This window comes from Accipiter gentilis, chromosome 14, assembly GCF_929443795.1.
Source record: "Accipiter gentilis chromosome 14, bAccGen1.1, whole genome shotgun sequence".
NCBI lineage: Eukaryota > Metazoa > Chordata > Aves > Accipitriformes > Accipitridae > Astur > Astur gentilis.
Window position 1 is genome coordinate 20780179 of NC_064893.1, and position 25726 is coordinate 20805904.

The 25726-nt window shown below is 40.7% G+C and overlaps 2 protein-coding genes and 1 long non-coding RNA gene across 4 annotated transcripts in view; 2 read left to right on the plus strand and 1 right to left on the minus strand.

The window, feature by feature from the left end:
* Positions 1-431: 431 nt before the first annotated feature.
* LOC126045426 (protein FAM83D-B-like) lies at positions 432-5774 on the plus strand. The gene is made up of 4 exons (XM_049816567.1): positions 432-902; positions 2778-2945; positions 3553-3677; positions 3926-5774. Exons 1-4 carry the CDS (start codon positions 450-452, stop codon positions 4314-4316), a joined length of 1137 nt encoding a protein of 378 aa, XP_049672524.1. The 5' UTR covers positions 432-449; the 3' UTR covers positions 4317-5774.
* LOC126045427 (uncharacterized) lies at positions 5774-7124 on the minus strand. The gene is made up of 2 exons (XR_007508081.1): positions 6682-7124; positions 5774-6549 (listed from the first exon to the last, which is right to left on the minus strand). It is a non-coding gene; the product is annotated as an uncharacterized LOC126045427 (long non-coding RNA).
* A 41-nt stretch (positions 7125-7165) lies between these two features.
* The window catches only part of DHX35 (DEAH-box helicase 35), a 32813-nt gene continuing 14252 nt past the window's right edge, over positions 7166-25726 (plus strand). For both annotated transcript variants that reach the window (XM_049816563.1, XM_049816565.1), the window contains exons 1-14: positions 7166-7243; positions 9501-9634; positions 10008-10100; positions 10936-11013; positions 13311-13415; positions 14668-14729; positions 15356-15425; positions 15988-16047; positions 18078-18190; positions 18538-18634; positions 19724-19882; positions 21144-21354; positions 23087-23211; positions 23998-24052. In XM_049816563.1, the coding sequence (XP_049672520.1) occupies positions 7204-7243; positions 9501-9634; positions 10008-10100; positions 10936-11013; positions 13311-13415; positions 14668-14729; positions 15356-15425; positions 15988-16047; positions 18078-18190; positions 18538-18634; positions 19724-19882; positions 21144-21354; positions 23087-23211; positions 23998-24052 (1402 nt within the window). In that variant the 5' untranslated portion in view covers positions 7166-7203. The remainder of the gene's footprint in view (positions 7244-9500; positions 9635-10007; positions 10101-10935; positions 11014-13310; positions 13416-14667; positions 14730-15355; positions 15426-15987; positions 16048-18077; positions 18191-18537; positions 18635-19723; positions 19883-21143; positions 21355-23086; positions 23212-23997; positions 24053-25726) is intronic.

The window sequence follows — 25726 nt, forward strand, 5'->3', positions numbered from 1 at the left end:
CTACTGCGGGTACGCAGGGCAGCCGGTAATGAAGCCGCCCGTCCGGGAGGGCCCTTTGCCCTCTCCAGCCTCCGGAGCAGCCTTTTGATCAGGGGCTGGGGAGCAGGTCGAGGGCTGTACTTACTCTCCCTGCTTAATTCGAGGTTTGCTCTTCCTGCGGGTGCTTCCCCGGGCGGGGGGAAGCCCGCCGGGCTCCGCCGACCCTGACCTTCCCGTGGGCGATGGGCGCTGCTCCCGCGCCCCTTTCCTTCCCCGCTGCCGGTGGGTGGCTGCGAGGGGCCGGGCGGAGCGGAGGCTCCTCACCCGCCAGGCGGCCTCCCTTCGCGGCGCCGCCGGTTCCCTCCCGCTCCCCCGGGGCCGGGCGGGAGGCGTGGAAGAGCCTCCCGCGCGTGGGGCCGGCCCGCGGAGCCGCCATAAAGGCGCGGGGCAGGACCGGGCCGCGCCGCGCCATGGCCAACCCGTCGCAGTGCCTGGAGGAGGGCGCCGGGCGCTGGCCGCCGCGGCCGCCCGGGCCGTACAGCGAGGCGCAGCGGCTGGCGCTGGAGGAGCTGGTGGCGGGCGGCCCCGAGGCGCTGCGGGCCTTCCTGCGGCGGGAGCAGCTGCCGCCCTTCCTCTCGGAGCCCGAGGTGCAGGCCATCGCGCGGGGCGCCCTGCCGCCCGCCGCGGCCCCGGAGCCGGCGGGCGAGCCCTCGCCCGGCGCCTCCCTCGACGCCTCCTCGCTCACCTACTTCCCCGAGCGCTCGGACCTGGAGCCGCCGGCGCTGGAGCTGGGCTGGCCGGGCTTCGCCAGCGGCGCCTTCCGCGGGCTCACGCGGGTGGAGGCTCACTTCCAGCCCGGCTGCGGGGAGAGCATCTACGGCTGCAAGGAGGCGGTGCGGCGGCAGATCCGCTCCGCCCGCCAGGTGAGTGCGCGACGACGACGACGCCGCCGCCGCCGCCGCCGGCGGGCAGCGCCCGGGGCCGGGGGTGAGGGGGCTCTGCCGCCGCACCGCTGCCGCACGGCTTCCCGAGAGCCGCCTCGTCCTGCCCCCTTCGTTTACTTTTAAATAAAACTCCCGGTCTTGCTTACTGCGCTGTTCTGTTATTGTCCCCTCCCCATCTCTTGTACTTAGGTTTCGAATAGGTTCGTCACCGGCCAGCTTTCTTCCCCCATATTGATGAAAACCGAGTCCGTGCTATCCGGGCCTGGCTAAGGTCGCGCAGGGAGCTGGCACCTGCGAGCGATACCTCCTAGAGGCGCCCCTTCCCAGCTCTTTTAGGTAGTCGTTGCTTCCACATCGTACGGCAGACAGACAGCAAACCTTGGGGGTTCAGCCCGTGGGAAAGATCCGCGAGGGCAGGAGCTGGCTCTCAAGGGAGGTTTTTTTTACTCAAGGAGCTTGGGCGAGTAATCAGATCTTGGCTTGAAATAGCATGAGAATCATTTGAATAATAAGCTGAAGGAAAAACTCATTTTTTATCTTAAATAGAGAGCTGAGATGTAAAAATCACCCGTCGAACGCTGGTGATTTTTTTTTTTTTTTTTTTTTATTAACTCCTTCCCTTCGTATTTGAAAAGTTTGAAAGCCTCTGGAAAACTTAAGGTTTGGAAATAAGCTCACCTTTTTCTTGAGGCAATGCTTTTGAGGAAAAGACATCTGTTCGCAGGCAAAAAACCCTCTTGCCTAGGAATCGGAGACCAAATTTTTCTAACACAGAACTAGACCCCTGTTTTTGCCATATCTCAGGGTGAGGAAGAAACCTGAAGCAATACATTTATTTTGCCACTGTTCTGGTTCTTCCGAGATATTCTCAGCACCCCCAACCACTTCCAAAATCAGCTCAGTGCTCCTGTTACACCAAAAGTTACTGATGTAACTGAAGAAAACTGACAGCAAAATGCTTTTCTTTTCCTCATGCAAAATACTTTTTTTTAATCAGCTCACTTAGGTTTTTCTCAGAGACGTGTCAAGTTTCCCTCTGCCTTCGTAGGTCCTGGCACTGCTCTACAGGTGGGGAGAAAGGAGAAAATGCTCAGATTTCTGTAGTTTTTTTCTGGAAGGTGAAGTTACGTGGTAAAAAAGGGAAGGCTTTAGTATGACCTTAATTAAAAACCATGAGCAATGTGCTACTGAGTAGATGCAGGAGCTATCACTGCTGTTAATCAGTGGTGAACTCTGAATGTCTTTCCACAATAGGCTTTCAGGCTAGATTGTTCATTCCTATCGAACCAAATAAGATACAGATCCTGGCAAAAGAAGCTTCAATGTCTGCGGCTGCAATTATAGCGAAAGATGAGATTCTACAATGCAATAATAAAAATCTTAAATGTTACCTGCTATAAATCAGTCAAGCGACAACAAAATTGGGGCAAATAATCTTTAACAACAATTTCTGTCCATAAATTCAATACATTCTTTTTTTCTATTTAACTATAGAGGGATAGGAATAAGTGATCACAGTGAAGGGGCAATGTATATTGTGTCTCCTGTGCCTCAGTGTACTGTACTCAGTAATCACCTTTACCAAACTACCATTCTCTTCACAGAACTTTGTTCTAATCAGTCATTTTTCCCTTTCTTTTCTCTTTCTTATATGTCTATTAAATGTTTCAGCAGTCCTGTGAACAACAGAAGAACATACCCTATCACAGAAGACTACCATGTTCCATAACCACTAGGGAAAAAAACAGGAGGGGTGGGAAGGAATATTTAATTTGAAAGTTAAATTTCTCATGTGCCATGTCCCTTGGGATGCTGTGGCAACAGCCTAATGATTTCTTCTGAAACTTTTTGCAGATGATTGCCCTGGTTATGGATTCCTTCACAGATACCGATATCTTCAAAGACCTCTTAGAAGCTTGTAGCCAGCGGCAAGTTAAAGCCTATATCCTTCTAGATCAGTCTTCATTTTCCCACTTTCTAAAAATGTGCAAGGATCTGGGAGTTGACCTTGAACGGGAAAAGGTAAGCCTTGTCATATTTTTAGGGATAGAGAGTTGATCCTCTTATGACTGTAATCTTTGAGCTATCAAAAGAAGAAACTGTTATGCCTGCTGCCACAACTTAAAATGGGGTTTATGTAGCTCTAGCTCTTTCTTGGAAGACTTAACCATTCTTGCATAAGAAGGCAATTATTAGGAAAACTGAAATCTTTGTAAGTGGATGTTACAGGTGCTTTCTGAGCACAAATACTAATTGAATATTCAAGGAAATGCAAGAGGAACGTCCAGTTCCTAAAGCATGACTGGAGTTGCTCAGGCTCGCAGAGACTTTGAAGGCTGATGGAGGGGCAGGTTCTCAGGAGTCTATGGAGTTGGGCTCCCTCCAAGGTTAGGGACAGGAGTTCTTACAATCACGTTGTGCACAATCAGTTTATGGGTTTGCCCCTTAACGCCACCTCTTTGCCTACTAAAACAAGGCAAAATTATCATTTAGTTCCTAGAGAGTGAATCTTTTGCCACTGCACAGCAACCTTTGCTAGTTCATCAGTGATCGGTTATTGTTGTGTTACTCCTTTAAAAGCAATCATTTAACTTTGAAATCCACATCATGCTTGCTGTATCTTTAACAGTTGATAAGAATTCGAAATATCACTGGGAAGACATACTACACGAGGTCGGGTGCCAAAATTGTTGGAAAAGTCCGTGAAAAGTTCATGTTAATTGATGGCATTAGAGTGACAACAGGCTCCTACAGGCAAGTGCCAATTTCTTTCTGTTGCTTAACATGATTTCTTTACATGGAAAGGAAAAACAGCCATGTTGCAAAACTGCTTTCCTTATCAGAGTTTATGTGTAATGTTTGTCCTAAAAAGAGCACACTGCTCATCATTTGAATTATAAGAATGATTTTACTAAATGTGAAGAAAGAGAATTTTCAGTTAATACTTTGTGTTACTACTTGTTTTGAATTAACTCAGAATTTTCTCATTCTTCTTTTGCTAGTTTTACGTGGACAGATGGGAAGCTGAACAGCAGCAACATTTTGATCCTGTCAGGCCCCGCAGTTGCACACTTTGATCTGGAATTTCGGATTCTTTATGCACGGTCAAAGCCTATCAACCTCAAAGAGTTGTCCAGCTGCAAGAAGAATAAAGTGTTGGACCAGCTGGTCAGGATAACAGTGGCTTCCAGAGACTTGACCAGGGAAAACTTCCTGAGAATGGAGTTTTTGTATCTTAGAGCTTTTGTAGGAAATCTAAAATGGAAGCGAAGCTGGCTGCACGCTGCAAGGGAGGCAGTCTATGTGTCAAATAATGCAATGCATGCCTCTCCTCCACTGACTAAGAGGAATGGCTCTCTAGTTATGAGGCCACACTGGATCATAGAGAGATGAATTGCACATTGACTCAGGGCAGGAAGCAGAACCTCAGGAACCACGTCCAGCTATCCATGTCCAGTACTGTCTTACAGTATGTTTGTAAAAGCAGCTGGGAAACAAACCTTGAACTGAGAGAAAGTGATACTGGAATTGTGGGTTTTTTTGAAGACCACTATAATGCAGATCAACAGATACAATTATGGTACTGTCAGACTCAGATTTGTTTAAAAAAACCCAAACACTTTAACACCTGGAAAGTCATTATTGACTTCTAGTATTCTGTCAGATTTTAATTTTTCAACCTATTCTTACACGTTTTAAGATGATGGGTTAGCAATGTCTTAGCTCAGTTGCTCAAACCATTTTTTTTTTTTTTTAAGGAAGCTAGGTATAGAAAAGAATATTGCTTAAACGTCTTCCAAAGATGAACAGCAGGACTGCTGTATGGCTCTGAAATCAGTCTAAGCTTAGTCTTGTGTTGCACGAACTCTCCACGAACCGTTTCATGACACAGAACTGAAGGGCAGTAACCTTAATCTAGGAACCGGTAGATCAGTACCATGCTACTAGTCCTCCAACGTCACATTACACAAAGCTGTACTGCTAAGCAGAACGAGCTAACATGTCAGGTGAACAAGGCTTTTGCAGTGACTGAATTTCAAATGACCCTTTCTTAATTATAAGAATACTTGGATTGTTGGACATCATGCAATAAATGTGTGCAAGAACAGTATTCCTAAGAGGCTGTTATGTTTGTAGCAGAGCCAAATAAGACCGTTTTCTTGGCATTACTGTATATACTTTTTGGTTTCTCTATGGTTGTTACTGCTGTCTGATCTTACAGGAAAAAAGTTGAGTAGATCTGAAATCTGTGAAGCTGCTGCTATTTCTCAAAAGCCTTACTTCCACCAGACATGCAATAACATGAAAATCATAAATAGAACCATTTATTTTTAAGGTTTCCGCCAAGCTAGATTTTAAAAATATATCCATTCATTTCTGGAGACAAACAGAAAAAAAAAAAAACCTAAATGAGTAAACTATCCCCCCAAACAGTTGTACGTTGAGGCACTGAAATTCCAGCAGCCTGCCAGTATGGAAACTCTTGTTAGTCCAACCCTGGCAGCTGTGGCAAAAGCAAAGGGACACCATTTCTCAAGTTGTTCTTGAGGCTCTTGCTACTGCAAAAAACTTGGGTATATGCTTGTGTAAGTGTCTTGTGGGTTCTGGGCTTTGAAGGGGAAGGTTAAAACTTAGCTGGGGAATTTCACATGGGTCTATGCTCCACGTCAGCGGTATAACATTAAATTGGACATGTGCAGCTTACAAAAATGGTCTTTATGGACAATGCAGTAACATAGTGATTAGGATACAACTAACCTGCGCCCTTTTTCTTCTGCACTTACATTCATGGAAATGGTAATTCCGACTTTCCTAATCTGTGAATGTTCAATAGTTTATATAGTCTTAGCTTTCATCCAGAAGTATGTATTTTTATTCTTAAGTGTATTTTCCATAAATACAAAAACCATACAATGTTGTAATCCATGGAAAATATTGTTCGTGCAATCTTATTTTCACAATAATATCTGTATATGTTTTCTCAAATACAAGTTTTTAACTTTGTTATTCATCTCATTACTTTAGTAGGCAACTCTTTCCATGTGCCATTAGTAGGGATTTTTCTCAACACTTGCTAATATACCAATGATACAAAATACTGTGATAAGAGTTGTGTTTATTTTTGATAGAGTGGACTTAATGTGAAAAGTACATTGAAATAAATAGCTAGGGGTTTAAGAATGTCTTTAATTATGACTGAATAACCTCTTTTTCAAGTGGTTACCTGGACACTTAGCATAACAAGTGACCATGGAGGTACAGCGTTGTGAAATGCAGTCTGTGAATCACCACAACCGCACTGCTAGCATGTCAAGTTATTAATGAAAATGATTAAGAAGAATATAAAATGGGATTATTTTTTTTTTCCCCTTAAGCATGAGTTTTTGACAGCATTACTAAACTTATTAGAAGCTAGCTGTTACTTTTTTTTACTCCAGCCTATGCTTAATTAACTCAAAGTCTACATTAAATTTGATTCAATAATAACTTTCATGGGCTGTAATAAGCCTGTGGTAGGGCACAGCTGGGTCTTTTAACTATTACTGTAATTGTTTTCTTTCTAGTTCTTCAGCTGCCTGGTGTAAAGTGCAACAGCTGTGGCACACACAGTGCGGAGGCATCCTTCCTGTGGAGAAAGGAAGTGATTAGTTACACTTAATTACCGAGACAAGGACTTTTGGGAAGCGATCTTTCAATCCCGATAAATCCTAGGTTCTCCCCCAGGTCATACACTTCATTTCAGCAACAGGAGCAGTACCTGGAAGGCTTGGCTCAGACGTGCCCCCCGGGCCCGCGTTATCTTTACTTCACTCTTTTCCTTTTGGCTCGGAGGGGAAGGGTGGGTTTCAGTCACACTTGAGGACGATTTTATCAACCGGGTTTCCTCAGCAACATCCCTTCCGTGTGTCTGACTAACAGCACCGTCCTTACGCACGCTGTTATCAACGGGGAGCCGTTCCTGCCGTTAAGGGTGGGAAATATCCAAAGCTTCAGCCCTTTACGCTTTGCCCCAACAGCTACAGTGCTGGGGACGGACGGGGCCCTTCGCCTGCCTTCAGAGAAGCGGGGGCAGCGGTCAGCTCTCCCGCCCAGCGCCCTCCGCACTCCGGCGGGAGACGGCTTCCCTCAGCAAAAGCACCCGGTGCAGCGGGGCCGCCTCAGGCCCGGCAGAGACCCTCGGGGCCGGCGGCCCGCCCCCCCAACCCCGGTCCGGTGCACCATGGCAACGCACGGCACGTCACGTGATCCCCGCCGCTTCCGCTTGCCCTCTCACCCCAAGATGGCGGCGCCCGTGGGACCGGTGAAGTTTTGGAAGCCGGGTGAGGGGGCGCGGCCGGTGTGTGGAGCGGCGGTCCGGGGGCGGCGGGGGTTGCGTATGAGAGAGTTCCTTCCCGGGTTGTCTGTGGCGGGGGCCGGAGCGAAAGCCGCGGCGCTGCCCCCGGCAGCCGTCGGCTCTTGGGGGTCGCACGGATTTCAGACGCCGAGGGTCAGCGGAGAAACGCGCTGTCCCTCCGCCGCCGGGGCCTGGAGGGCGGCGAGGTCTCTGTGACTCCAGCCGGGGTCTGCCCGGTGGCGGGGGAGGGGACGGAGTCCGCCCTCAGCCCGCTGGGGTGGGGGTGCTGCCCTTCGAGGGGGCCTCGACCGGCTGGAGAAAGGGGCAGGGGAACCCCAAGGGGTTTAACAAAGGCAGATGAGCAGTCCTGTCCCTGAGGGGGAATAACCCCAGGTGCCACACGCCAGGGAGAGCAGCTCAGCAGAGCTGAGGGGACCTTGGGGTCCCGTGGGCTACGAGCTGAGCGTGAGCCTTGGCAGCAAAGGTTGCCTACATCCTGGGCGGCGTGAGAGGTAGCATCGCTGCTAGGTTGAGGGAGGTAATCCTTCCCCTCAGCACTGGGAAGGCCATATCGGGGGTGATCTGCGGGCTCCCCCGCGCCAGAAGAACATGGACTTACTGAAGGAGGTCCGCAAAGTGACGGGCCACAGCACTGATTGAGAGGTGGGAGCGTGCGACGTGCAAGGGGAGGCTGAGAGAGCTGGGACTGTGCAGCCTGGAGAAGAGGAGTCTCAGGAGGATCTTTTCAATGTATATAAATACCTGCTGGGGGGTGTAAAGAAGGTGGAGCCAGACTCTTCCTGGTATTGCCTGCTGACAGTACAAGAGGCGATGAGCACAAGCTGAAATACGAGAAAGTCAGCTTAAACATGAGAAATACCTTTTCTACTATGGGAGTGATCAGACTCTGGAACAAGCAGTCAGGCAGGTTGTGGGGTCTCCAACCTGACTGAATGAGGACCTGAGCAGCCTGCTGTAAGTGACCCTGTGGTAAGCAGGGTGTTGGTCTAGAAGGTCTCCAGAGGTCCCTCCCAGCCTCCGCTGTGCTGTGAATCTGTGATCTTTCCCTCGGGCTTTGGGTAGCGTGTATCTTCCCATTCACTTTTCCCAAAGGGGAGCTTGGTGGGTCTGAGTTTGGCAATTTTTATTTTAATTGTTTACCATGTTGTGGTATGCTGTGGTTTGCAAAGCTATTCCAGGCTCAAGATTAGTTTAGCAAACAGCTTCTTAATCATTTGAATATTATAGTAATGTGTGTGTAGACAATACGTGTATCTATAGTAGTATGTTGACAGTAGTGTATTAAAAAAAAAAAAGCATAGAAAATGCTGTGAAAGAAAATCAGTGGGTGCTGAGAAGCAATATCTGTTAACTTCATTGATTTGTCAAGATACAGATTTTTCAAGTCTCTGGTTCTTAACTTCCCCATCTGTCCTTGGGAGTGAATAGTTATTGGAATTGTTGCTAATCATCACTCTTAAAATTGGATCGATTTGCTCTAAAACCTGCTTGGCAGCTTTGAATAGGGACTGACTGTTTTTAAACAGTGGAAATAGCGGAAAAAGCCCAAACAAGCAAATCCTACAAAGCAGGGGACTCCTCTTTGCTCTCAGACTTCCCCAGTTGAATCTGCAGCTGGAGATGATACATTCCATTATTGAGATGAGTTTTTCTTTCTAGTTCACTTGCATGACTCAGCATTTTCAGTTGTCAGTAGTTTTGTGGTAACCTGCAGCAGGAATAAATCAAGTTTCAGTTACTGAAGTAAATTCAGAACTGAAGCAAGTGGCATATCTCAATAGTGCGCAAGGTTGAATGTTTATACAGTTGATGCTAGTGAAGGGAAGTTCTATTACATGTCTGGCTGGCGTAAAATCCATGGACATACTTCTGAGAAGGATATTTAAGATATATCAGAACCGTTGCACAGAAAAAGAAGAAAGTTGCCAAGATCTTGCTGTATATGTTTCCTATGTGCTTCTTTTCCTCCTTTTTCTTCTTTTAAAATTCAAATACTTACTCATATTAGATTAATATTTTTTTTTAAAACAACAGGAGACACATTTCATTTGAAAGAATTTTTGCTTGCATACTGTTAGTTAATATTTTGATTATTTTCATAGAAAAGTTAGTATACTGCTACCCTTGATTCCTCCTTGTAAGGAACATATTTATTTTGGTTGTATTGTGATACACTAAGCAGAAGTGCATTTTTCCAGTTAAAATTAACTTATATCATCTAGGCACGGAAGGTCCTGGTGTCAGTGTCTCAGAGGAGAGACAGAGTCCTGCTGAGAGTAGTGGCATAACCGTCATCTATAATCCTTATGCTTCTCTCTCTATTGAACAACAAAGACAAAAGCTGCCTGTTTTTAAGGTACGGAAGTTCTTTTTGATATATTAAATATTTTGTATGTCTGGCTTTTATGTCTTTTTTTGCAAGAGCAGTATAGAATCACTTTGCAACATCAAATAATATTTTTATGACCTTGCTCTCTTTATTTATTGGAATTGATTGTCCTGTTTGACAGCTGTTACTGACAGATTTACAGGCTTTGTAGGTTTATGTTATTTACTATATGTTGTATGTGTCATTTATAGATTTTAAAGAACTGTTTAGCTTTCAGCAGTAAAATCCATGTAACATGAATCTACTGTGTCTGCTGGATAAGTAAATATTGTCATTTTAATTATTTTCTTTTTTTTGTACGCATCTGGTTTTGATGCTTAAATGTCATCTTCTCTTTCAGCTAAGAAATCACATACTTTATCTAGTGGAGAACTATCAAACTCTGGTGATTGTTGGGGAAACAGGTTGTGGGAAATCAACGCAGATTCCACAAGTAAGTGTCTGTTTAACTTGGTAAAATCAGGTATTCCTTCAGGGGATTTTACATGAAAGGTTAAACCAGCAACCCAGAACTGCACTGTGAAAATTGAAGTCATCTGTGCTTGTGTGTGTGACCGAAAGGAGAAGAAATATAAGGAGAAAGTAGCAGGAGCTGGTATATCTGTAATACAAAACCTTCTTCCACTACAGGAAAGGACCATATACAACAAATAAGTTTATGCTGGTACAAACAGTAGTCACTGTGCTATAGTAGGTGTTTATTACTCTATCAGAATCACGTTTAAGATTTTGTTGAGAATATGTTTTCAAGAAGGAAAAAAGGTATGCTTTTCTTATGAGCTTTCATCTTGGAAATTTCTGGAATATTGTATTTTTTTGTGGTTTTGTAAAATTTTCTCTTTTGTGACAGGAATGGAAAAAGTCTGAGAATGTTTCAAAGTTAGTTCTTGATTTTAACTTAAAAATCGCAAACTTATGATGAATGTCATCTGCTTCATTGTGAGCACAGGACTTGTGCTGCTTAGATTTTTTTTCTTAAAGGGGTGATAAAATAAAGGAAAGAAAAAAAAAGTAGTTAAAAAAATATTTGAGAACCGAAGAGCTGCTATTAGATGCTTTCTGAAAGCATATGTGCTTAGGAGGTAGGTATTGTACTAAATTACTTTTAATGGTGAGATTAATGATGCACAAAATCTTTAAGTAACTGATTTGCCTAAGGTCATGCATCAGTGTCAAAACCAGAAAAAAGAACATAGAGCAGAGAACTAACACCTTGCTGTAATCACAGCATGACTAATTAATTTATTATCCTCAATATTTGTTTGCAGTACCTCGCAGAAGCTGGCTGGACAGCTGAAGGAAGAGTTGTTGGAGTGACACAGCCTCGTCGGGTTGCTGCTGTTTCAGTGAGTTTCTCTGTGTCCAAATTTTCCGACTTTGTTGTCATTATAACCTCCAATTTATTAGCAGATTTTGCTGAATAGCAGGAATCACAACTGCATGAGCTCCTGAACGAATAGACGTTTCTGCTTATCTTCCTCCCAGAATTGCTGGTACTATACACTGAATTCAACCTGATTAGTAGGTCGTGCCAAAGATTCCAAGCCCAGAATTGCAGATGTAGAAGCTTTGAAATAAAATTGAGTGGTATCAGCAGAACTATGTACAGAAGTTAGGGCTGTGCAGGGTTGAGCTGTGATGGACTCTGGACTAGAACTATGCTTGTGTGACCCTTAACTTCTTTCACAAAGTAAATAAAGTAGTGATGTAAATCTGTGTACAGTAACATAGCCAGTGGAAGAAAGAGGAGATTGTGTACCTCTTTCTAGCAATTCATACCTATTTTTTTAAAAATCTTTTTTTTTCTGTGTTTTTTTTTTTTTTTTTTTTGTGGCTGTGGGTTTTTGTTTTTTTTAAAATCTGTTTCCCCTTGTAAGAGTGTCGGGGAAAATAAGAAACAATTCTATTGTGAGAAATCTTTTTATATACATAGTATGTCTAGGAGAACATAACGTCAGCTAGATGTATTAGGAGGAGAGGAAGAAGAGGAGGTGCTGAGGGCAGCAACTTGTAGTCTGGTAACAGTCTGCACAGAAGGCATCCAGTGCTCCTTGTCTTCATAAATGTTGCCAAACACTGACTTGGTGGGCTGAAGTTTCTGCTGCAGCATTCTTTTTGTACTGAAAACTGAGGTGCCGTTTGTAACCCTCATTTTGCCTCTTCTTTATAATGTATTAAACTGTACCTGCAACAAATCAGTTTATGCCTCTGGTAAAAGTGTAGTAGACTGAGCAGCTGTACAACTTGCTGTTTCATCTCATCCAGTATTCTCTGACCAGATCCAATATGGTTAAGGAAACAGCCTCTAGCAGTGATCTGCATCTTGTGCTTTGGGCAGGCTGCCTGCAGTGTCCTCCCTTTTCTCCTTCATAGCACATCCAGCTGACAGTGCGTGGTTCTACAGGAGATATTGTGTATACTGCAATGATTTCTCGTGACTAACTTAGTTCTCTTGTCCCTTTCATGTCTTAACAAGATACTTTTAAGCCTAAAATAGATTATTCAATTAGGGCATAGTATATAGACACAGCAGGATTTTTCTTCAAGAATGTTGTTGCAAACTGCCTGGACTGTATGGCTGTTGCAGGGAGCTGAGAGATATAGCTGATAATTTATTGCTTTGTCTTGAACTGAAAGTGATCTTTTGTTTTAATAGGTGTACATATCTGCTTTCCCATCTCAAGTATGGGGGTTGTCAGAAGCAACCTAGGTAGTTGCAAAGACATAAGGCATAGTTTAGAAATTCTTGAATGTCTGCTTGCATTACCCAGACTGACAATTATCCTGAATGCTTGGGCTGAAAGTGATGGAGTGATAAGATTCCAAGTGAAATCGTGAATTCACTGCCTGTCGGTATAGTTTAGAATGTCATTCAAATGACTGAAAATAGCTTGCTCTTGGAATTCTACTAGGACTAATGAATCTATTGTGGAGTTTTATTGTGTCTTTAGCTATTAAATGTCTTTGTAGCTTGCTGAAACCATGGCCTGATAATACCTAATACTCTGTAGAATAAGTCTGAATAACTCAAGGTTTTTAGCTGAAGGAGCTATCGGCTTAAAACTGGCTGAGGGTTGTAAAAATGGATGCTGCTTTTAATTATTCTGCCAGTTGTTTGTCTGTTTTCTGCATAGAAGATTCTCTGTTATGAAAAGTACAGCAGCATCTTTATTTAAAAAAAAAAGTCTAAGTAAGCTTAGTGACAGATCAGCTTAACTGATAACTTTTTCTGTATGCCATATACCTATACTCTTTCCCTTTTTGCATGCCAACTGTGTTCTCAAATTGCACTCCCACAGCTGCTGGTAGGTGGTCCTTCCCCAGCGTTGTGACTGGTTGAGTGGTTCCCTTTGTAGGTCTGTCAAAGTACTTATCACAGAAAGGTACCTCTGTAGCTTTCCTGAGTAGAAGCAGTGTGAAGCAGATTTATTAAGTTACACTAAAACATTATAAAGTATTTACCAGTTGTATGTTCAGTATGTGCTGTTATGTTGAACAGAATTTTGTGTTTGAACGAGAACAAATAATTCCTTGGAAGCACTAGCTCTGTTCGTGTTTTGATGCCAGTTCTCTATGGACAAAATAATGATACAATCAGGTGTTCTGTGAGCTGTCTCTTGTTTATAAGAATCTCTTTTCTCAGGTTGCAGGCCGAGTTGCTGATGAACGAGGAGCAGTGTTGGGGCATGAGGTTGGATATTGTATTCGGTTTGATGACTGCACAGATCCACAGGCTACAAGAATTAAGGTGAAACATGAACAGTATGTGGTTACTCTGAAAGGGTTAGCTGAAACTCTTCAAGTGTTTTTGCAAAATTAATGAGAACCTTGTGATGCCCAGTAAAGAGAATAGATAGCATTTCAGTTTTCCAGGTGGGTACCCCAAAAGTGTGCTTGAAATGCCTGTGGCTGTCCAAACCTTAATAAAATGAGTATGTGTTCTATCCTGCTAGTCTGGCAGCCATGATTTTAAAACTAAAGGAGATTTTCAAGGTAGGTATGGCTAGATGTTGGTACAGTGCTAGTGTGACCTGATACATCACTCAAAGTCAGAGTGAAAGACTGCAGTGAATCACAGCTAAAGTAGCCTCACCACCCCAAAAATAGATTTTGATTAAAAGCACAGATAAAACGTAAGATGAGTAGGCTAACTGAGAGTAATTTGATGTGGATTAAATAGCAAGCTTTGCAGCTGTTCTTCGGTGCTGTGAGCAATATTAATGCTGCTTGTGTTGGTACAGAGGAGAGTTTGCTTTAGTTATGCTGGAATAGCTATGATGATGAATGAGACTATTTTTTGATTTTTTTTTTTTCTTGTCTGGGGCTAGTAGCCCTTTTAAAGTGAAAGAAATTGAGATGTTTGTTCATTAAATGCAGCTGTTTTTTTGTTGTTTTTTTTTTTTTTGAGTGTGATGATTAATCATTTGGAGTTGGAAATTTGGAGATTTTTACCTTGCACACCAGTTCTTGCCTAGTTCAAGGCCACAGTTGGAGTCCCAGGTCAAACTACTGTTTGATGGCTACATAGTAGGAAGAAAGTATTAAAATGTTGCATTTTGTTGAAATGTTAAGGTTTGTGTTCTGGTCAGAAGTGTGTGATAGATATTAAGTGGCCTACTTTGAGAGGGTCAAGACTGGATTGACACACAGGATGTTATTGGTAGAGCAGATGTAACCACGTTGCAGACAAGAATGAAGAAACTTCAATTGCATTTCCAGTGCTGCCAGTCTGGTTGGTTTTTTTTCAATAAAAAAATAACTAATTAAAAAAAATTCAATACTGATTAAAAAGCAATCACTTTGCTTATATCTGGGTTAGCATTCAAAAATACATGTTCGGCTTCCAGAGCTGAAAGTTGATCAATTTAATAGATCATTAGAAAGTTAAAGGCAAGGAAAAATTCAGGCAAACACCTGAAAAATCATCTTTGACAGTTGCATAAGTAATCAAGACTACCTGATATGGGGTTTTTTACATTTCTCTTCGCATTCGCTTTTAGTTTCTAACTGATGGTATGCTGGTGAGGGAGATGATGGCTGATCCTTTATTAACAAGATACAGGTAAGGAAATATGGCATGAATTCTTGCTGAAGTGTAATTTGGTAAACAACTGCATTTTTTTAGACCAAGGTGTGGTTATTATAAATTAAATGCCAAAAGGTGTGAAAATTATTTTAGGAGTTTGACTTCTTTATGTTCAAAGACTGTTAGAAAATCTGTTGATCATTGGAACACCAAATCCGGCAGGATTCGGTGCTGTGGTTTTGGAACAAAAGCTAAATGGGCCTCATGGATGCAGGCATTGTTTAATTTACTGGTTTTAAATTCACTTTTTCATTATGATGCTAATCAAATAAATGGAAAAAAAAAATCAAGAACAAACACAGGCTATTCTGGTATCCAGAAAACCTATGCAGTACAGTAAAGATAGATCTTTTTTCTTCTACCCCTTTCCAAAAGCTAGCCTGAATGAAGAGCAGTATGTATGTACCACGTGGTGTAATCTACATTTTTCTCCCTACTTTGATGCTGTGCTTTTTTTAATTTCCACAGTTTTCTAAGTGGATGTAAATAGTAATAATCCAGCAGCAGATTTCAAATAATGCTATTTCTTGAAGACAGGAAGACACTGATTCTAGTGTCAATCAAACCATTTCTGAAATCTTATCTTTCTGCTTTATTCACAGTGTCCTCATGCTGGATGAAGCCCATGAAAGGACTCTTTATACAGATATTGCCATTGGCTTACTAAAAAAGGTTATTGTTTTTTGATGTTCTCTGTAACCATTTTGTTTTCATCCTTTTTGTTAAACCTCTGATCTTGATGGCTGATTAGTGAACCCATTTGAGAGAGGGTGATTTCTAGTTCCTCATTTATTCTACAGCCTATTGTACATACCCAACTATTTACTTTAGACATCTGACACTCAGGATCCTCTATTTCCTCCCCCTGATGCTGAAATTTCTCCTTAGACGATATTAGCAAAAGGGTAGTCTTTATTCTGCTGGTGATGATTGTGTGAAGCGATCTGACAGGGGGTTGTTGTTGACTTTCAACCTACAAAAGATCTGACTCCCACCAGAAATTAAGAGAAAGCTGTAATGATTATAGACTGAACGCCCTAAAAACGAATATGTAAAACTCCAAACAGTCATGAGGTTGTTAGATCTATGGGGTGATAGGAGTTCATCAGCTGTTTTGTAGTTTTAAAGTATTTTTAAAGAGAATTTATTGGTAATCTGGATGCTCTAAACTTGGTTCTAGCCTCATATCTCAGAAAATAGTTTTTACTCTGGATGTTCTTGGTTTCTATTCTAGGTTCAAAAGAAGCGTGGGGATCTTCGACTGATTGTGGCTTCAGCCACCTTGGATGCAGAGGTATAGCTTACAGATTTGGTCTGAAATGAAGTGACCTTAAGTGGCAGCTCCATTTCTATTTCTATACAGCTTATCTGTGCTGCTTGCTTCTTGTGAAGCATTACTGCTGTTGGAGGGGTGAAGAAGAGAGGAAGGAGTGCAGGAAAAAAAATCTGCTGTAGTTAGGTTGCTGTGTTTGGTTTTTGTTTTGTATTAGCAAACTTTTTTTGGAAGTGAATTTAAATATGAATCTCCTTTTCATATTTTGATGCCTTTTTTCCTCTTATTGGTATTGTTGTATAAAAAAGATGTTCTCTTGGCTTAATCTAGTGTAGTAAGAGACATTGGTTTAGCTCTCTTTGGCTCATAGCGGTAATTTGAGACAACCATAGACCAGTAAAAATAACTGATAAATGAGTAGATTTAATTTCAGTGAGATCTTACTATTTCCCTGATTGACTTCTGGCCTGTGGAAACTTATGTAACTTACTGAAAATGTCTTTAATTTAATTTTGAGTAGGAACAGAAGAAATGCTTTCCAGCCTGGTGCTCTGTCTGTAGCAGCAACAGTAGGAGATGCTGTTTAGGGAGAGCATATAAGCCTGTCCACCTGCTGTGGGTCTGTTCTGTTTGAGCTGCCTCAGCATCTGCGATGGTTGTAATAGAGATATTAGGCAGTACATTCCTGCTGTTTCCTTCTACTGTCTGTTTATGGACCTGCTGTTTGTTAATTTGTCTTTGAATCTGCTTGGTGAAGCTGTAAGTCTCCAGGACATCATGTGAGAGCAATTTTCAGAAGTTTGCCACCTGCTATATAATGAAGTACTTTATTTAATTTCTTTTAAACCTGCTAGTTTCATCAAGGACCATCTAGTTCTAGTAGCATGGGATTTGTTGTTTGTTTTTTTTTTAAAAAAAAACACACACACCCCCCAAACCCCCTGAAACCAGTTTTACATTTACTTTACCTCTCACCTTTGATTCTGTAAATCTCAGCTGTGTGTCTTCTCAACCTTCTGCTCCCCAAGCAGAGCCCCAGCCTTTTTAGTCTTTCCTCATAAGGCAGCTACCCCATCTTCCTTATCACGTTCATTGCTTTTCTCTGTACTTTTCTTAACTCCACTATGACCTTCATGAGATGTGGTGGTGAGAGCTTGCATGTAGCACTGAAGATGTAGGTGTACTGAGATTTCCTTTAGTGGAAAATATCATATGGCATAAACCTTGTTAGTATGCTGTGCTTTGGTAGTACTTGTACTACTATGTGTTCTGTATGTTATATTAGATAACATTACAATACTTCACCTTTGCAAAATTTTACTTGCCAGAAATCACATGTTTCAAATAGGTTACAGTTAATGTAAAAATAAGTTAATAGGAGCAAAATTATTAGTATGACTATATAAACATTTGTTTAAGTACAGAAAGTTTATGGTATTTCTATAATAGTCATAAAAGTTGAGACGGATTATTTGGTTTCTTAATGTTCATTCTTTTGCTATTACATATTTAAAATACTTCACAGCAATAAATCTAAATTTATGAAGGTGTCTTGCAATGTGTAAATCAAAAACTTAGGTAAATTGGCCTAACTCTGCTTTTACAAAGTGAGATCTTGGTGTTCACTAAGAGCTGTAAAATTTACTTGCTCCTCCAAAAATGGATGAGAATATGCAAGTCCTACCCAAAACTTATGACCAATCATTTCTAGGTTCTTCTTAGTTTTGACTTTGCTACTGTTATAGATCCAATAAAAAGTTTATATATCTGCTTTTTTCTAACTGTATCAGCTGATCTAACTAATTTTATTACCTCTTCTCAATCTTTGCTTCTCAAAGTAATAAACATGCAAGAGAGTGTATTTGTGCGAAATGCCTTAACCCTGGACAGAATAGAAGGCAACAGAATCAAACTTTAAAATTTTTAAATTGACACTCTCAAATTCGTGAACAAAATATCCAAGTAGTAATTTAACTTCTTCATGTCTTTAGGTTTCTCCCTCAATTCTTTAAAGTATCAAACTGAAAGTGTTTGTTTTTATTTTAATATAGAAATTCAGGGATTTCTTTAATCAAAACGATACTGGTGACCCCAGCAAAGATACCAGTGTGATCCTTACTGTCGAGGGGAGAACATTTCCAGTGGACATCTTTTACATACAGAGGTGTGTTCCTGTTTGATCTTGTCAGTGGTGATTAGGAGAGTGTGCAACTGTGTTATCATTTTGTCTAGGTTAGTGCTCAGAAATTCCTGGACAATGGTAAGGAAGTGTAACATTCAATTTAGGAAACATTTGGGTATTGCTTATACCAGCAGACATGTTTTTAAGCTTACTGTAGTGTAAAGGAAACAAATTAATTGCTGAAGGCTGATTCCCAAGGATGCATCATGAACTCAATGTGGTATGGCTGATGTATAGTGTCCAAAACCTAGCTCTCTGTTTGTTCCTTATGGAAGTGACAAGTCTGTACCTATTTTTCTGCTAATGTCTGCTATTTTATCTCCCTGTAGTCCCATTCCAGACTATATAAAATCAACTGTGGAAACTGCAATGAAAATTCATCAGATGGAGAATGATGGTGATATACTGGCATTTTTAACTGGCCAGGTATAGACATAACCAATTTTTTTTTGCTTTACAGTGCTGTACTGTGGGCTTTGTGAAGCCACCTCGGTCTCCTGCTTTCCTTAGCTGTGCTTACTTTAATCTCATTAAAGATGACAAACATTTCTGTGTTGATGGGAGCAGAATTAGGCCAGTCCCAAAGACTTGTAGAAAATACATGGCCTGGATTTATCAAAGCTAGTGATGATGATAGTTTTTCTCATTTAATGCTCTATGCTTTCAGCCTTGTTAATAAGTGTGTGGAGTTTTGGTGCTAGTCACGCCTACAAAGTTGTTAAATCGACAGTAAGTCATCATTAATAGTTAAGGTAAATGGAATTTACATTTGTTAGGCTTAACATCTGAAGTCTTTGACAGAAAAACAAATTGCTATGAGATAAAAATTTACTAGTCTCTTCTGCTCTATTTATGCCTGTCAGCTCACTTTGCAGCCAAGAAGAGTAAATGGGAGGTAGCTTATAATTTTTCCAGTGAGGAGCTACCTTGAAGAGCTTCAATAACATCTTGCATATTTTAAGAATAAATTCTTCATTCCCATTAGTGATTTAACTTTGGAAGAGTGAATTGGGTATCTCATCAGGTGATGTCTGAACATTTTGTTTGTTTTTTAAGAAATGCCACAGTTGATCTCTGAGATTAAATGTGAAGTTGAGCAATAGGTGTTAATGCTATTACTGTGTCATTCCTGATCAAGACCCACAGCATTCTGCACTGTCGAAATACATTGGCCTCCCATTTTGCTCTCACAAGTTGAGATACACAGGAAAATATGCCTGCTTCCTCCTGAACTTTGTTCAGTCCTTCCCTTGTAATTTTGTTCATGTATTTGTAGTGTGACATTGTCTCAAATAACAATGAACATAAATATTTATATAAATAAGATATTTATTATGAATAGCAATTTATGTAAGAATATTACAAAATTGAGGGAAATAGTCAAAAGATCCTGGAGTTTGAACAAGTAAAATTATATTTGGATTATTTTCATGCATTTTTGGTATATAGGTGATAGCTATGTGATATCAAAGTGAAACCTCTCTCATTCTGGTCCCTTTCTTGCTCTGGCTCTAGGAGGAAGTTGAGACTGTTGTTTCTATGCTCATAGAGCAAGCTCGGGCCCTTTCTCGCACTGGAATGAAAAAGCACCTCCGTGTTCTCCCCATGTATGCTGGACTGCCTTCTCCTGAGCAAATGAAAGTGTTTGAGAGAGTTTCTCACAGTGTCAGGAAGGTAAGACTGTGGTGTATGTCTCAATTTCTACCACCCAGAAGGGCGTCTGCATTACACAGATTGTATATGCCAGGTTCACATCATGAGTCTATTGCAAACGCTTACCGAGGGAGACTTTCCGCATCTCCTAACACTGCCTGTCAGTTTTCAGACTGCGAACAAAGAACATGTTCTCTGGCTTCCCTTTTCATCTTTGATCAGTCCTAGACATGTCAGTTATAACTCTCCTGTCTATCTCATCAACCTCTCAATTTTTAAGAGTCTTCGTACAGCCTTGTATTTTTCTATGTCCACTTGCAGCTTCTTACACTCTGAAGTCCTCTACGTTTACCTGTTTGTATTTCTTTTTGTGGTCTAAGTGTCTATGGCTGTTTTCCTCCAGTAATGGAAAGATTAGTGACAGAGTGGGTAAGTGCTGTATTTTCACCTAAGAAACAAGTCAAAACTTGCTTGGTTTTAATAGAAAAAAAGCTTTGTTTTGACTTCTGCAAGTCTTGTTCAGATATTTAATGTCATGATTAGTGCTTTCTGCTTAGGCAGAACCTGTGTTGGGGCTGAGATAAGTTGACAGAATTACACAGGGATGACATGTTATAATTATTGTGCCTCCTGGAGTCTAACAAGTAAAATTGTTCATCTGGTGTTGGAGAACATTGAGTATAAATACTTCTTTTCTCTCCAGGATATGGCATTAGTCAATTAACTTCCAAGATTTACTTTTTTAATTTCAGGTGAAATAAGGATTAAATTTCCCTTTCTTGTTTGGGAAAAATTATTTTTTCAATATTTTAGGGCATGTATATAAGTATATCTCTGCAGGAATACTGAACATGGAACGCTTAGTCAACTCTGTTTCTCTGCTATCCCCCACTCCATTCTAGTGTTACAAGTAACAGCTCAATATAACTGAGAAGCAGAAAAAAATATTTTTAGTTCGCTACATAAGAAGATTTGATTTACAGTCAGTTAATGTTTTTTTCTGCAAACACTGCCAAGTTCTTCTACTTTTATGAAGAGAGAATAAATTTGAATAAGAAAGTGACTGTGAAACTGTAAAAACTGGGCTTATTTCAAGCTGACAAGCTCTTTCTGCTTCATGTACTGTATCCTTTTGTACTCTAGAGTTAGTGTTTACTGGAACTGTTATATCTGAGATCTTTCAAGTGGTTTGTATTGGAATCCTGATGCACTGATGCTAGGGCTTGATAGTGTAATTGAGATTGAGGAGTTCACAGTATCCCCATTGTGTCTATATCTCTAGGTGATAGTAGCCACCAACATTGCTGAGACCTCCATCACAATTCATGGAATTGCGTTTGTAATTGATTGTGGTTTTGTGAAGCTTCGGGCCTATAACCCCAAAACAGCTATCGAATGCCTTGTGGTGGTACCAGTATCTAAAGCTTCGGCTAATCAGAGAGCAGGGCGTGCAGGACGGAACCGCTCTGGAAAATGTTACAGGCTTTATACAGGTCAGTAATTCAATGTGTAGGGAAGGTGAACTTGCTGGTGTCACTTACATTTTCTCTTACAGTGGTTTTAGTGTTAGACAAAGAACAAAAACCCTATTTTTTTTCTCTCAGTGAGAGATAGAAATTTTCCTTCATTATTCCTCTGGCTTATTTAGAAATACATTGTTCATATGTGCTGAGCATTGGACACTGAATGCTTTTATGAAACAGAAACACAAACCTGAGCAGGGTAGGTGATACGAAATTGTCAGCAATTGCAAACCTGTAATGTTAATGCAGCTCCGGTGAGTCTACAAAGAAGTTTATCTTTTTATGATCTTGGTTTCTAAGTAATTGCTTCAATTTATAATACCCACCTGTGATGCTTTCTTCTGTGACTAAAGTCTCCTTTAAGACTGCATCTAACAAAGGACTCGAAATCCTTTAGGTAACTGAGAGAAAACCAATGTGTATCCCAGTTTTCATAGGAATAGGTGCCAACCCCAAATGCTTCTCTTGAATCAGTGACCCTGGCACTGTACAAAAGTTACTGTTACAAGTAAATCTGTTGGCCACCTAGCAGTGTTCAGAAAGCCACAATCCAACTGTCTCTGTTCTCAGCTGTTCAATGAAAAAAGGCATTGCAGCTGAGCACTGCCGTTGCTTATGTGCCTCAGGTTCCCTCTAGTTTTACCAGAGCTTTGAGACTTAGAGAGATCAAGCTTATTCTTTTGAAATGTGTGTGTGGTTGCCAGCAGCTGCCACGTTAAACAAAGACATGATTTATTCTCTAAATTTATGTGTCCAATAATAATCTGGAGAGAATGTCTGCTGCATAATATACCCAGCTTACACAGCTTTTTAAGTATTTTACTGGAGAAACCGTGACTACACTGAAGTTATTTTTGTGTGTTCAAGAGCTGGCCTGATGTGTGCTTTAAGAAACATTTTAAAGGAGGGGGGGGGGGAGGGGGGGAGAAGAAGAAAATGCACTGAGTGGACAAAAGTAGAGAAAATGTACACTATCTTTGTCTTAGGGAAGGTCTGAGATAGACCACAGATAGAAGAGGGTTCTGTCTAGAAATGAAAGTAATTCAGGTGAAAATAATGTATTTCTTGTCTTGATTTGGAGTTTTAGATCAATGTAGGGATGCGTGTGCCCGTTTCTTTACTGCAGAAGAGTTGGTTAATGGAAGGTACAGGGATTTTGACCTTATATGAAGTATTTTTCCAGACTTAGACTTTATAGTGAACATGCTTTTAAAAAGGCATTGTTAAATAAATAGTTTTTCAATCCTTAGTCTTTATTTTAAATATGCTTTTTAAACCTCCTTTTGTTTGAGTAGCTACTAAAGATAGTGTTCTTATAATGAAAGCTGGTTTTGAACTTTCTTTTAAAAAAATGGGTTTTTTTGTAGTATTGCACCCTGCCTTTTATTTTCTGATAAAAATATTAAACAGAAGAGAAATGAAGCATTTCCAGATTTCTGTGAAGAATTTATAACATTTAAAATTAACATATGGAGTTGGTCAGCTACAGAATCAGCAGTATAGCCAAAACTGTTGAATTTTCTATTTAAATTAAATTATCTTTAAGTACAGTAATGGGAGAAAGATCATCTTTGAGTTAGAGTTCTTTTAAGTGTTCATACTCGATAATTTTAACTTGAAATGGGTGTGATTCTATCATGTTGACTACATAGGGTGGGACTTGAAACTCAGTCCCAGATTGCTTTGTTTTCCTCCACAACAGAGGAGGACTTCGAGAAGTTGCCAAAGTCCACTGTTCCTGAGATGCAGCGCAGTAACCTTGCACCTGTCATCTTGCAGCTGAAGGCTTTGGGAATTGACAACGTGCTCAGGTTCCCCTTTCTTTCGGTGAGTCCTGAGCTGTAAAGTCTGTCATCTTTCCTTAGTGTGAAGAAGGATCAGTAGATGACTTGTTGATAACCCATAGAACTATTAACCAGTAACCATTGCCCTGTTAATTTGGAAAGCATAACTCATTGTGCAGTATCGGGCAGCAAAGCATGTTTTTGGGAATTGACTAGTGCAAGTAATGTGTGTGACAACTTAGAAACAATGACTGTTTGTATTCTAGAATTTGCTGTTAGAAATGCTGAGAAGTTGAGAAAGGCCTAGAAAGACAAATTCTGAGATTCTGCAAAACTGTAACTGCAGTCCCTTTGCACTGAGTTTATGAAGAAGGAAAAAAAATTGATATCTACAGAACTAAAGCTGTGCTTGTCTGTCTTGTTAAAAAGAGCAGTACCAACTTTTAGATTTGCTTTATGTAAAGTTTCTAGCTACTGTTGTATTGATGTGAAAAACTAACACGGTAGCATTAGAAGAGAAAGTTAAGTAATCATTCTGATCACCACTGGCATCACTGTTGCACAAAGCAAATATGCCTTTTCTAGCTCAGATCTTGAGAGCATCATAGTGATGATGCTGAGCCTGTTGAGATGGTTTTGACTCGCAACACTGGTGATCAGTGGAAGGGTGATAGGAAGAGTCCGAGAGCTCTTTCTTCATTTTGCATAAGTAGAAGGGTATGTAGTTAGAACTTAAGGATTCTGCAAAAGAGGAAGATCTAAGAATTTTTATGAAAACTCATGTGTTCTATGGTGATAACTTTAAACAATGCACATTTTTTCTTCACAGCCACCTCCTGCACAGTCAATGGTGCAAGCTTTAGAATTGCTGTATGCTTTAGGAGGTGAGAATATTATGCTTTGCTTTATTCATAGTTATGTTACAGGAGTTATGAAAAAAATTCTTCATTTGTATTTGGTGATTGGATGGACATTAATCAAACTTACATTTGAGAACTGTGCTTTGAGAAAGAGAAAATGCAGCCTTGACTGGTGGAAGCTTTTTGTTGGTGTGTTTTTAAAGTGTACCTCGGTCTCCTCTGAATTTACTTTTCCTCTGGTTATTTCAGACAGGTAAGCAAGCAAAAGGCAGCAATAACTTACTTGGAGGAACTAGAATTCTACTGCATAGAGTATAGACTAGAATGTAACTGTTTAGATTGGGCAAAGAAGTATTTTATAGCTATCTTCTGTGTATTTTCTTTCACCTTTATGGGAGGAACCAGCTATTTGTCCTTGCTAGGAACAGGGCTCTGAGCTGATGAGAGTGTTGACTTGATTCTCTCAGGCAGATCCTATGTTTCTTCAGTCCTTACAGAGTGGTATGAAGATTCAAATGGAGTTCAGACACTGATTAGACCAGTACATGAGTTAGACACTAAGTTTACCTGCATCCAATTAGATAAGTTGTTAGATATTCAAGCTCTTGGTGTGGTGATCTTTCATTTTGTGTTACTGTGCCAGTGATGGAAGCATGTAGCACTTGCAAGTATAAACAAAAAAAGTTGAAAGTAAAGGTTTGACATCTCTTTCACGATCAGACTGGTTGTAAGAACCTAGAATTTAGCAAGCTTGATGTAATTACTACTTTGTTTATTCCTTAGACTTTAAAAAGCATTGTTTTAAATTTTAACTTTAAATTTTGTTTTTAATTTTTTCTGTTAGCATGTTACACTCATAATCTGATCTTGACATGTGTGCAGGAACTCTGCCTAAACATTGTAAGTAAAATCTGATGCTTGAATTTGGGAGAGGCCAGTCATTGGATGCTAGAATTAAAACCTATAGAGAGTGTGCTGCTTCCTGATGGCTTAGCAAAGCAAGTGTCACATGTTAGTTTTGAGACCTTCTCGTTGATACGATTGTGAAGGTATGACTGACAAAATTATTAGGAGCTAATCTAGTTATAATTTTAAAAATGAGTTCTAGTTTATGTCTCTGCTCTGAATGTAGTATGGCTTACAGCTAGAAGTCTACACCTTATGCAGTGTAGTGCTACTGATGTTAGTGTTGTTGCCCTGCAGCTGAGACAAAGTTCAAACCTGTAGCAAGTCAAACTGTTCTAATTCTATTAGCTGTGAATACACGATGCAACCACTAAAAAAAGAAACCAACCTGATCATTCCTAAAGGCAGCGCATTTTGTCCTGGATGAATTGAAACTACATTTCTCACACTCAGTGTCTGTGTTTCAGTTCACAGCCCGCTTGCTTTTCATGCTTTTAAATGCATAGGAGCTCATTTGCATGCAGCTCGCAAAAAGAGTCTGCTCTAGTTTTAGTATTGAACTTTCTGGTTATGGACAAATAAACAGATACACACAAACTTCTAATGAAAAGAAGGAAAAGCTAGCCTAATAGCTCTAAGACCTGAAAGCATAATTCAAAGTACTTTTCTACTATTTAGCTACTTAATAGCATATCTTTTTTTATTATGTTCTCTGAATTACTAATTACAGCTTGTTCTCAAATTCAGTAGAGAGTCTAAAGAACACTCTTAGTCATATCGTTTAGTTTTAGG

Bases quoted from the DNA above. Each gene is read 5' to 3' on its own strand.
- LOC126045426 (XM_049816567.1), top strand. From the start codon at position 450: ATGGCCAACCCGTCGCAGTGCCTGGAGGAGGGCGCCGGGCGCTGGCCG. The intron at 2,946-3,552 runs GTAAGCCTTGTC...TATCTTTAACAG, and splicing joins TTGACCTTGAACGGGAAAAG to TTGATAAGAATTCGAAATAT. The intron at 3,678-3,925 runs GCAAGTGCCAAT...TTCTTTTGCTAG, and splicing joins GTGACAACAGGCTCCTACAG to TTTTACGTGGACAGATGGGA.